General features: G+C 45.1%; 1 protein-coding gene across 10 annotated transcripts in view; it reads right to left on the bottom strand.

Moving 5' to 3' along the window:
- Loxl2 (lysyl oxidase-like 2) overlaps positions 1–12375 on the bottom strand; it is a 91297-nt gene that overhangs the window by 44673 nt on the left and 34249 nt on the right. For all 10 annotated transcript variants that reach the window (XM_039093155.2, XM_039093153.2, XM_039093148.2 and 7 more), the window contains exon 3: positions 7482–7657. In XM_039093155.2, coding sequence (XP_038949083.1) covers positions 7482–7657 — 176 coding nt within the window. The remainder of the gene's footprint in view (positions 1–7481; positions 7658–12375) is intronic.

Genomic DNA, 12375 nt, shown 5'->3' with positions numbered 1-12375 from the left:
GATTACAAGCATATGTCCCCTGCCTATGATTTTCTTTCTCTCGCATTTTGCAGTGCTAGGGGATTGAGTCTAGCACATCAGACCCACTGAGCAAATGCTTCACCACTGACCTATATCTTTAGTCTTCTTTTACTTCTTGAGAATCAGGGTGTCACGAAGTTGCCTAGGCCAGCTTTTGACTCACTCTGTAGCCCAGGAACACTTTGAATTTATAATCCTCCTACCTCAGTCTGCCAAGTAGCTGAGATCCCAGGCCATGCTCTGTGGTTTCCATTGCTCAGCTCTGAACTGGACTGAACTGGTAGTGAAGGGGATGCAGCCGGGACTGTGTGGAGAGCTGAACTCACACTGACGCCACTAGAGAAACAAGCTGGCTGTTTGGCTGGACCTCCTATAAATCAGGCGCTCTGCACCGCTGCTGGAAAATGCTTTCATTTTTCCAGCCTGGAGGAATGTGTAGGGTAACAGAGGCTTCTTCAGAGAGTAGGCCAGCCCTACTGCAGGCAGGAAGCTGGTGAGACACCTGCTCTAGCCACCAACCCCTTGTGTCCCAGCAGCTTCTCTGGGCTTGCCTGGGTTCTAAGGTCTTGGATTCAGCAAGTCCTATTCTGGGCCTTTGACTATATACAGCAATCATCATCATGGTAACACAGCAATGGGTTCTGAAATGGTCTTCCTCTACTGCTAGACAGTAAGCCCAAGAAGAGCAAGACTATCTATCCATCAATCCCTTTCATTCTTGTGCCCAGCCTAGGGCTCAGAGAATGAATGAGCTGATAGATCCTTGTTACAATAGCCTTATGGGGATGAAGGGAGAGATTCAGCATTCATCTTCCAGCATGGTTCATGTACCTGGACTTTAGGGCACGTGGCAGAGCCAGTCTGGACTCTACAAGCTGTGCTATACTCTTGTCATTAGGCTACCCTACAGGCTCAGAGAATAGCGCCTTCATACACAGAATCTGGGTGGCTTTCTCCCACCCAGTTTAGCCTATCCACAGATGCAAACCTCGCCACCACCTCTCCCATTCATTTCTTCTTCAAACCTCCATTCAATATACTAGTCCAATCCACAGTGCTCAAAGTTAGAGTACATACTGTTCATGTGTTCATTACATCTAGAGTATAATGCTCGCACAGTCTAGTGACTACAATGCTGTTTGTTTGTTTCACCTCATGGCTTTTTCTAGCAGTCTCAATGCTTTGCAAAGGGCTGCATGAGCAACCCACCAGAACCAAATTTCCAGATTTGCTGGGTTTTGCATGATTTCAAATATTTGGTTCCATTTGCCACATAAACACCCTCTGCTTTTCAGACATGGTGACCTATTTTCGATTGAAAAAAAAAGTAGGGTACCTTATAGCTTATTATCTTGTATACCTTATGGTAGCCAATAGTCCCCACTACATAGAGGTTCTCGGTGAATAGAGCACAGATTATGAACACAGAGTAAGGCCCTCTATGTCTTCCTATGTATGCTCACAGAATGGTGGAAAAGAAAGATACCCCAGAGAACCACCTCTGATCAGCCAGTTCAGCCCTCAGAGGATGCGCTGCTTAACCCTTTCTACTCAGCTCCTAAGAGTTAGGCACAAAGCACTGTTGTCACTTCTCTCTTTTGCAGGAGGGAAGTTGCTCAGCTCTCCCAAAACCAGCTGGGAGGTTATATGGAATCTTCCAAACTATACCCTTTTCTTAAACACAATCTGCCCCTCTGCCCTAGAGCTGAGATCAGAGACAATAAAACTACCCAGCCGGGAAGTGCCCCTTTGCAGAAAGTCTCTCCAGAGACCTTTTTCCAGATGCAGGCAGATAAGGCTGTGGTTGGGAGGGAGACATGGAAACATCTGGCAGGGACAGTGACAAATAAAAACCTGGATTCATTGCCCAGTCCCTGTGGTTACAGGAATAAAGTGATTTTTTCAGGCCCCACCATCTTTCCAGAAGAATGTTAGCCTGTCGAGTCAAGGGACATAAATGGCCTTCTGGTTCTGCCGCATCCCTCTGTTGACAACTGAGGATATCCTGGGCTGCCTACTGTCTTTAGTGATGATCCTGAGGTTCAGGGAATCCCTCAAAGAGTAGACACCATGCCTAGGCATTTCTAGTCTGTCCTGCACACAGGGTTACCACCATACAGTTTTATGTGGTGCTGGGGGGGGTCAACCCTGGGCTTTATGAATGTTAGGCAAGCACTCTACCAACTGAGCTATAGCTCTAACCTCTTGTTTGCTTAAGAAATATGTAGAAAGGAAGGCAGGCGGTGACCACTGCAGACTCACACATTTCTTGATCTAACAGGCCCCAGCAGAAGCCTTGTAGGACCAAGCATGTGATCTAGGAACTCGTACCAGCTGCAGGGTTTCTCCAGAGGACAACTGGATTTGCCATCTCTCCTTATCTAATGCTTTTTCCAGCTACCACAGACAGGAAACAAAGTGTCCTGGTTTAAGAGGCTCTGATATCCTGAGAAGTTTGCTGGGGGCTCTGTTTTCTGTATTTAAAAATATCTGTATTGCACAAGTCATTCTTTGCTCCCACCTACCTTATTTTAAAAACATTTTAATGATTGATCCATGACTCATTTGTCTCTATAGTCAGCCAAATGGATATTTTAATGTGCTATCAGGTGATATCAGAGGTCAGCCATTGTCTCCATAAGACTTAGAAATTCATGCTTTCAGCTATTGGTTCAGAAGCTGAGGATCTACAGTAAGCTGAGATGCTACAGTCTGTGTTGGAAAGGAGGATAGACACACAGTCAGTGAGTTTCTGTAGTAAAATGATTGTATAGTCTTTCATTGCCCCAGAGGATGTCCAGAGTAAACACAGGTGTTCAAGAAAACTGACAGTGTAAGAGAAATTCTACCAGCTGCTCCAGACTTAGTGACTCGCACCTCTGGAATCCTCCTCCCAACCCATGAACTTTGGTCACCTCGTTCTTTATAAGTACTTCATAGTCTATAAGGCTTTCTTTTATATTGACACATCTGATTCCCCCAGGTACTTAGAACAACCTTGCCAATGACAGAAACCCACTGTTACCATAGATACTGACAGTTTTTTTTTTCATTGTATGGCCAGCGATGGCCTCGAGCCGATTTCCTTTTTTTTTTTCTTTCTTTTTTTTTTTTTTTATTAACTTGAGTATTTCTTATATACATTTTGAGTGTTATTCCCTTTCCCGGTTTCCCCCTCCCCTCCCCTTTCTTATCAGTGTTCCCCTCCCCATCCTCCCCCCATTGCCGCCCTCCCCCCAACAGTCTAGTTCACTGGGGGTTCAGTCTTAGCAGGACCCAGGGCTTCCCCTTCCACTGGTGCTCTTACTAGGATATTCATTGCTACCTATGAGGTCAGAGTCCAGGGTCAGTCCATGTATAGTCTTTAGGTAGTGGCTTAGTCCCTGGAAGCTCTGGTTGCTTGGCATTGTTGTACATATGGGGTCTCGAGCCCCTTCAAGCTCTTCCAGTTCTTTCTCTGATTCCTTCAACGGGGGTCCTATTCTCAGTTCAGTGGTTTGCTGCTGGCATTCGCCTCTGTATTTGCTGTATTCTGGCTGTATCTCTCAGGAGCGATCTACATCCGGCTCCTGTCAGCCTGCACTTCTTTGCTTCATCCATCTTGTCTAATTGGATGGCTGTATATGTATGGGCCACATGTGGGGCAGGCTCTGAATGGGTGTTCCTTCTGTGATACTGACAGTTTTATCCTGGATTGTTCTGGCTACAGTCATCAAGGCCCTTAGGATCAACTCTGGAGACTCCTCCTTTGGAGTCTTTTTGTAAGTAAGGGGCTGTTTTCTCCTCCATTGAAAAGAAATTCACTATCAAGAAGTCACAAAGGTGTCTCAACCTGACAGAGAAGTCTGGGGAAGACAAGTAAGATCTGCTTCAGTACTATCTTTCCTAAAGTAAGAATTAGAGTTTGCTAACCCTAACCCTAGCCTTAACCCTAACCCCCTAGCCCTAACTCTTAACCCTAAGCTCTAGCCCTAACTCTTAACCCTAAGCTTAACCCCTAACCCCAGCCCTAGCCTAGCCCTAACCCTAACCCTAACCCTAACTGTTGAGTTCTTAGGGTTGGAGCTAGCAACTCCTAGTTCTCAAGGCATACTTCTGACATTCATTGCTGAGGAAATCTCATCTGAACTGGTGCAGTTTTCTTCCATTCTCTTCTTGGGGGATATCTGAAGCATTCTCATAGAGATGCAATTCTGTGGGGGGTCATCTATAATATTGAGATCAGTTTCTGACCTCCAGGCAACCAGTGAGTCTGTAAGGCCAATAGCTAGCTTTAAAGTCAAGGTGGTGAGGTGCCAGAGAAGAGGCCAAGAGAGGCCTGAACACACAACACACATACTGTTTGCCATCGCTTCTCTGCACACGATGACACACATATACACCAGTGAGGCCTGTTCAGCTTGTAGATGCCTCTAACATGAGGTAAATGCCCATCCATAGCTTCTGATTGACAGGGGAGCTTAGAGTTTTGTAATCACATAGTCTAAGCCCCTTCCCCATTTGGAATCTGATTACAAAATTTCTGGCAGGGGGCAGAGAGTTTCTGCTTGAACTCCTCCATCAACAAGAAGCTCAGTACACACAGAAGATGAGTCTAGGGGCAGGGGACTGCCTCTGCTGAAGCCTGCATCTCATCCACCATCTGCCTCTCTGTCTTAAGTCTTCTCTGGGAGTTGGAACAAACTGTAAACATTTGTCTCCATGGTAGCACGCTAAATATTTGAAAAGAACTGACAGAGCCTCCCCCAGTATCTCTTCTTGACAGAAATTCTGCATTTCCTCCTAAGATATGGTTTCCAGACATGTCTCTTGGCCTCTCCTGTGGGTGACCTGGTTAAGAGATGGACCCGGAACTGAGTCAGTGAGTTCAGGGACACAGCGCTTGCAGGGATTAAAAAATCAGTGCCTTTCATTCACTCCTCTGTGATTGTACTCTTGTGCCCCATTTCTTTCACCTGGATATTGTCAAAGTCCTTTTGACCTCAAAATATAACACACCTTACATTTTAAGTAGATAACTGTCACGTTTGCGACCTATTATTTCAAACCAGTGCAGTCTTCCTAAATCTTCATTTCCTACATCACAGCAATCCCTCTTAGTTTGATAGCTTTTAGTATATTTTCATTCCACATTTTTGTTTCCAGGCAGACTCCTCATGCTTCATATATAGACAGGAACAGAGGCACAGGGCACATCACTAGAGACCATTCACTACGCTCATACAAAATTAGTCACCAGCTCTCCAGGGAATCCTTAATGTCCAACAATACCATCTAACTGCATATCCACCAAAGCTATGGCTCACTCACTCACCCACAATGATTTAATATGGGTCATTTCTTTAGCAGAGAGGAATGCTCCCATGACTTCAGCTACTGACATGAGGCATTTTGGGGAAACTTCTCAGCATCCCACAAACATCCTGTGTAGGTGGTCTGGGCGGCCCCTGATCAGACCAGGGCTACACATAAGCTTGAGATTTAACCATGAAAACCAGCACGTAGGAATCTTCTTGCAACCCAACAGTTCTCTTTAGGCATCTTGAATCTAGGGCCAACATGACCTACTTTCACTGGACACGGAAGGGAGATCCCAGAGGGCAGCTCACTGACTGAGGGTTTGTTCCTGTGTGTCTGTGGCTAGAAAAGGTAGCCTCCTCCTGGTTTGTGTCACCAAACTGGTCTGTATGAAAGGAGATCTTTTAGGAAAGCATGCGGTTCAAAAGCCATACCTGCCATCTAGTCTGTCATAATATGTCTGCTCTATAACCCTCTAGGTGACAGCAAAGTCACCAGAATCTGTGCACTTGGCTTCGGCACGGTGATCCAGCATTCCTCACGACACATGCTCTGTCTTTCCAGCAACTAAAGATTGTGTTTTTTTCTCATGGGAATCCTCAGATCATGATGAATGTTGTTTCCTCCAACAAATGTCAAAGCTGAGAACTATGCTTGGCCAGCACACTTCCAGAATAAGGAAGTTCTTTCCCGCATTTTTGCCCCAGATTGTCTAAGCCTCTTCCATTTCAGTGGGGTTCTGTTTTCTATGTAACGTGGCTCACGGATGAGGATGCAGCTCAGTTGGTAGAATGGCTAGCATGTGCAAAGCCCTGTAGGAGGTCAGCTCACAGAGTTCCCTTTCCAGGATTATTTATTGCTGTTGTTATTTTGCTGATAGCATGTAAATCTTATTCTCTCATAACCCCAAACTGGCTGATATTTTTTGGGACTGTTTCTTTCTATTTGCACCATTAACATTTTCTTAGCTACAAAGCCTGGACCTCTGTTCTCTCAACACTCTGCGTGGATAGTTCTGAGCTTCTAGTTGAACACAAAGCCACTGAGGATGTCATCAATAAGCTCAATGTCTGCCGAGACAAGTCAGTGCTATGAAAGGATGTCTGCTCTGAGTGCTTCTCTTCAGGGTATAGTTTAATGCTTGACTTTGGGTGCTTTTCTGCCTAAGGGAACAATAATCTCTGGTATGCATCGCTAGGGAAAAGGTAGTGCAGAAGTTGGAATCTGTTCACATGTGGTACCTAGAACTCTGTGTGTTGGATGCAACCATGATTAAGATGTAGCACCTACCCTCTAGGAGCTTCTGGTCTCATTAGAAAGCAGAAACACGTACATGTGGGTGCTGTTTCCTTTGAGGATATAGAGTGGGCATGGAGTTCTGGGACACTGGGTTGCATAAGCCCATACTCCTCAGTGTCAGTTCCATGGAAAAACAAAGCTTGGTTAGTGGTATTCAGTCCCTGAATTGCATAGACTCTATGGTGCTCTTGTTACATGAATGAGTGAACATGTTTGAAGATGATCACTAGCAAGTGGTCTCAAGCTCCAGCCGAGGGAAGGATGGGAACTCATTCCATGCTCCACATAGACTGGACCCAATTCTAGCATGTGCTGTGTGCTCTGGGGGTTCAGAAGACAGAAGCAGGGCAGTAGAAGTCATGGAAAGATAACAACTGGGGCACAGTCTGGGGACATCTGGAGCCTAAATGGAGGACAATTTTAAGTCTCTTTTCAAAAGCAAATTCAGAGGCTAAAGAGATGGTTCAGCAGTTAAGAGCACTAGTTACTCTTCTAGAAGACTAGGTCAAGTCCCAGCACCTACATGGCAGCTCACAACCATCTGTAACTCCAGTTCCAGGGGTTCCAATGCTCTCTTCTGGCCTCCTTGAGCAACGTGTAGTACACAGACATATGTACTGGCAAAACATCCATCCCTGTAATGATATCTATCCATTCTCCAGAGATCCTTCAACTTGCCCATGCATCATATCCAGCTGGTATGAATCCCCACATATACCTAGTATGCAACAAGCAGGCAAGACACAAGGAGAAGAGAACACATTCAAGTGGAGATGCTGTCGATGGCATGTGGAGGCTGAGTATACACGGGTTCTGGGTTCCATACTCACAATAGCGTAAAAAGAATAAAGCATAGCACTTACCTCTATTTGGTTGATCAATGAATTGTCAAATTTGAAGCCTGGAATTCTTTTTTCACTGCACACCACACCAACATCTTCAGTGTGCTTGCAATCAGTGACACCCCAGCCATTAGAGGAGCAAGCTGCCAGGGTTGACTCTTTGCCTGTGCAGTAGATGTTGTCCAACCAGATGGGGCCTGCGGGGAGTGTAGGAGAGGAAGTAAGTATCCTGTCAATGCAAATCCAGGTGGCAAGGGCACTAATGCCTTACATGGAATTCCTCTGAATTTTGGCAGGCGTGTGTAGTTATCAGTTAGTTTTTATTGTATGAGGTTGTCCATCTCATCATAGATCACTGGAGTTCCCTTGCCTGGACCGGCAGCTGGTGTGATCAGAGGAGAGGTAGTTTGAGTACAGTTAGGACAGAAATCATGTTTAATCTTGAAGGTTATGTGGTAGATCAGTTGCCTTTCTCAATGCTGTGATAAACACCTGGTAGAGGCAACTTAAAAGAAGGGTTTATTTTGGTTCAGTTTACAAAGGAATACAGTTGATCATGGTGGGAAGGCATGCCATCAGGAAGTGAGGTGGCTAGTTATACTGCGTTCCACAGTCAGGAAGCAGAGAGGTGAATTTTGCTGCTTAGCTGGCTTCCTTGTTTTTCTCCTTTTTATTTAGTTTGGGATCCTAGATAGTACCACCCACTTCAGGGTGGGTTTTCCTTCCTTAGTTAATTCTCTGTGGAAACATCTAGATAGGCATGCCCAGAGTTGAGTCTCCTAGGGGATTTCAAATCATGTCAAGTTGACAATCAAGTTTAATTTTAATTTAAAGTATCATCATTATTGTATGTGTGTGCATGATGTGTGTGTGGGAGGGGTTTGGGGGACACATGCCACAGTGAGAAAGTGTAGAGATCAGAGAGCAGTTTTGTGGCATTGGATCTTTTCTTCCAGGTTTCTGTGAGTCCCAGGGATTAACTGATGGCCTTGCATGGCAAGCACCTGTACACACTGAGCCATTTCACCCATCTGGCAATGACGTTTTACCACTCGGATGGTACTACAGAAGAACAGGGGCTTTTGTGGGAAGTAAAGGTGCCCTGTGTGAATGTGTAAAGAGCTAACTTACTCTTCTATTGCTGTGACAAAACACCGTGACCAAGGAGACTTATAAATGAAAGTGTTTAATTTGGGGCTCATGGATCCAGAGGGTTATTGTTCATAACCATTAGGTCAAGAGCATGGCAGTAGGCAGGCAGCCAAGATATTGGAGTAGTAGATGAGAGATCACATCTTGAAACACAACCATGAGACAGACAGCTAACTGGGAGTGGCATGTGCTCTGGAAACCTCAAAGCCTGCTCTTCATTACACATCTCGTCAAACAAAGCCACACCTCCTAATCCTTCCCAATTTCTTCTCAAACAGTTCCACTGAGAATCAAGCATTTAAATATATGAGCCTATGTGGGCGGGGGGGGGGGGAGGGCAAACCACCACAGGAGATGAAGAATTGAGTGAATTACTGACAAGGACCAAGGGCTCGGACTCAGAGGAACTGGCAGAGCCTTCCTTGGGTCTGTGTGTGGATATTGACAGTATGAGCAAATACTAGTGACTATAGCTTCTCTTAGATGACTGCAACATGACACTGACTACTCCTCCTACCAAGACTATCTGACCCCTACTTCTGGGCTGTATGTAGCACAGAGGCTGATGTTATGGATTGCTGTAGTCGGTACTGCTCCACCAGAACTGGCACAGCCCACCCAATCCCAGCTTTCCTATATGTGTGTCTGTGTGTCTTCTGTCCTTTCTTCTTTTTCTTGCTGTCCCAGTGAGATTTCGAGGTCCATGCCATGCAAGATGCAGTCCAAACCTGGGTTTGAATTCAGGTTCAGTTTCTTCTACCTTTGAAACACAGGTCAAAGCCCCTTTCCTATCAGCAAGATGGAGACAAGGATTTGTGAGCTGCAGAGCTCTGGGTTGACTAGAGAGTTCACTGCCACTCTAAAGTGACTTGAAGATAGAGACAGTGACAAGAATGTGGGTTCTAGTTATAACCACAACACAAGTCAGTCTCATCTGCCTCTGCACATAGAGCAGCTATAGAAGAAGCCACTCAGGGAAAAGTTCATCTGCTCTGTAATCAAGAGTTTGCAGGTTTTACGGCACATCCACATGCATTACCAGATTGATCTCAGGGAGACCTAGGTGACACTATTGCTCTCTCCTCATAGACACAGTGCCTGAGTCAGATAGCTCAGTCTCTGAGCACCAGGCCATCCATGAGCCCAGAAGCCTATGAGCCAGTTCTCTAATTAGTTCCTTCTCAATTCTTTCTTTCACAGGCCAATACATCACAGCCATCATTACACATTCAGCAAAGTCACTGTGGAATGTGGCTCACCTCTGGTCCTTTCACCTTCCTTTCATTAGCGAAAAATTTTATGTGCAAAGCCCTAGGGGTGGTGGTGTGGCTTGAGTGTGAGATTCCCTCCCCCTCCCCTCCCTCCAGGCTCCTACATTGTCATGCTTGATCCTCAGCTAGCAGCACTGCTTTAGAAGGTTGGGAAACCTTTTGGAGGTGGAGCCTTGATGGAAGGAAGTGAGTCACTGGGGAAGGACCTTAACTGTTATAGTGTGACCACATTTCCTGTCAATTCCCTGCTTTCTGTTTAAGAAGATGTGACAGGATAGGGTAGATTGGTGGCATGCCTTCAATCCCAGCACTTGGGAGGCAGAGACAGGCAGATCTTTGTAAGTTTGAGGCCAGTGTGGTCTACATAGCAAGTTCCAGGGCAGCCAGGGCTATATTGTCTCCAGAACAAATAACAAAGACAAGAACAAGTGTCAGGAGTCTTAGATTGTAGACTCCTGCTATGTAGAGCCAACATGATGGACTGTGTGCTCCCAAACTGTGAGCCAATATAACTCTTCTTCTCTTAGGATGTTTCTTGACAGATAGTTGATCACAGCAACAAGAAAACTATGTACTGCAGGGAGTTCCTGTCAAAAACACCATTTGCTATTTCCTGTGTGTCAAAGGTGCTGATGCTGCAGGAAACAGTGCAGTGTTCCTCAAAACATGTTTTGTTTTTTTTTTTATTTGTTTAGTTTGTTGAGATGGGAATGTTGCTGGGGATAGGACTCAAGGCCTTGTACTTACTAGACAACTGCTCTACCACCAAACTGTGTCCTCACTTTAACACTATCATATCACTCAGAATTCCAAAATTGAAACCAGGTATGGTGTCATACAGCTGTAATTATATCTTCTAAGGAGACCAAGGATCACAAGTTGAAGGCCAAACCAGGCTACACATTGAGATCTAGGTCAACCTGGAAAGCTTAGTGAGACCCTGTCTCAAATTTTAAAAGAAAACAATTACAGGTGTACTCAGACCCATGTCTGTAATCATAGCACTCAAAAAACTTAAGACAACACTGCCAGGAGTTTGAGGCTAGATTAAGCTACACAGTGAATTCTGGACTAGCCTGGGCTACAGAGGGAGATCTTGTCTCATACACACACACACACACATACACACACACACACACACACACACACACACACACACACACACACACAGAGCTGTGGGTGTAGCTCAGTGGGTGGATGCTTGTCTAGTATTTACATGGACCCAAAACAAGAAAGGAAGGAAAGGATGAGGGAGGGACAGAGAGAGAGAGAGAGAGAGAGAGAGAGAGAGAGAGAGAGAGAGAGAGAGAGAGAGAGATCAAAAGCCAGGCCTTGGGGAGATATGTTTGTACACACATGCTCACAGCAGCACAATTCATAACTGGCATCTCTTGACAAACTGTGTACATATAAGGTAAAACTGTAGAAGGAAAAATTCTGACACATACTTCGACATCCAACCTTGAGGACATTCTGCTAAATGGGAAAAGCTGGTCACAAAAGGCCAAATATGGGATGATTCCTACTTAGAGCTGTCAAACTCTGAGAAACAGAGCAGAAAGGGAATTGCCAGGGGCTGTAAGAAGGATGGGACGGTTATTTAATGCGTCTGGATCTTCTGTTTTGCAAGAACGTTTTGGAAATTAGTTGCACAAAAACGAAAAACACACTTAACGTTACTGAACTGTATATGCACTTCAAATGGTTAAGATGTAAGTTTTCATACATATATTTCACTACAATGAAAAATGAAGATCTAAGAAAGATGCTAGGTGGTTTTCCAGTAGTGATGTTGTACTTGTGTGTACATATCTATGTCTGTACATATGTGTGTATGTAGTATATCTACATAGACATGTGTAAGATTGCCCTGTGTGTGCATGTACACAAGCGGAGGCCAGAGCTTGGCATTAGCATGCCTTCTTCCTTTGAACTGTACCTTATTTTTTTGTAGCAGGGTCACTGTTCAGCTTCTCTGAACCTGGCCCAACAGCTTCATGGATGGGGCTGTCTTCACTCCCCCATGCATGGGTGTTATATAAGTACACCCTTCATGTTTATGTGGGTGCTGGGGATTCAAATTCAGGTCCTCATATTTGAACAGCAATCACTCTGACCTCTGAGCCACTACAAAACCAAACCAAACCAAACCAAACCGAACCGAACCGAACCAAACCAAACCAAACCAAACCAAACCAAACCAAACCAGGCCTGTCATTTTTCCATTGGTCTTTTTACAGGCCTCCAGAACAGCAGACCTACAAACTTCTGCTTGAGTCCTATCTGCCGCAGGCTTGGGTGATCTGTGACTCTGTCAATTACTGAAACAAACTTTGCCCCCATTTCCAAAGTCAAAGTGATGTCCAACAGACAGGCTGTCACGAAGACTCAACAAGCTGATGAACAGGCCCAGAGGCACATTAGGCCTTCTTTTCCTCCTTGTCAAGTAAAAAAACCCAATGTATTCTAGGGTTTCCATAATGGGTGGGGGA

Source organism: Rattus norvegicus, chromosome 15 (genome assembly GCF_036323735.1).
Source record: "Rattus norvegicus strain BN/NHsdMcwi chromosome 15, GRCr8, whole genome shotgun sequence".
NCBI classification, from domain to species: Eukaryota; Metazoa; Chordata; class Mammalia; order Rodentia; family Muridae; genus Rattus; species Rattus norvegicus.
Note: the sequence above shows the minus strand (reverse complement) of the source record. Positions and strands in the feature narration are given on the sequence as shown.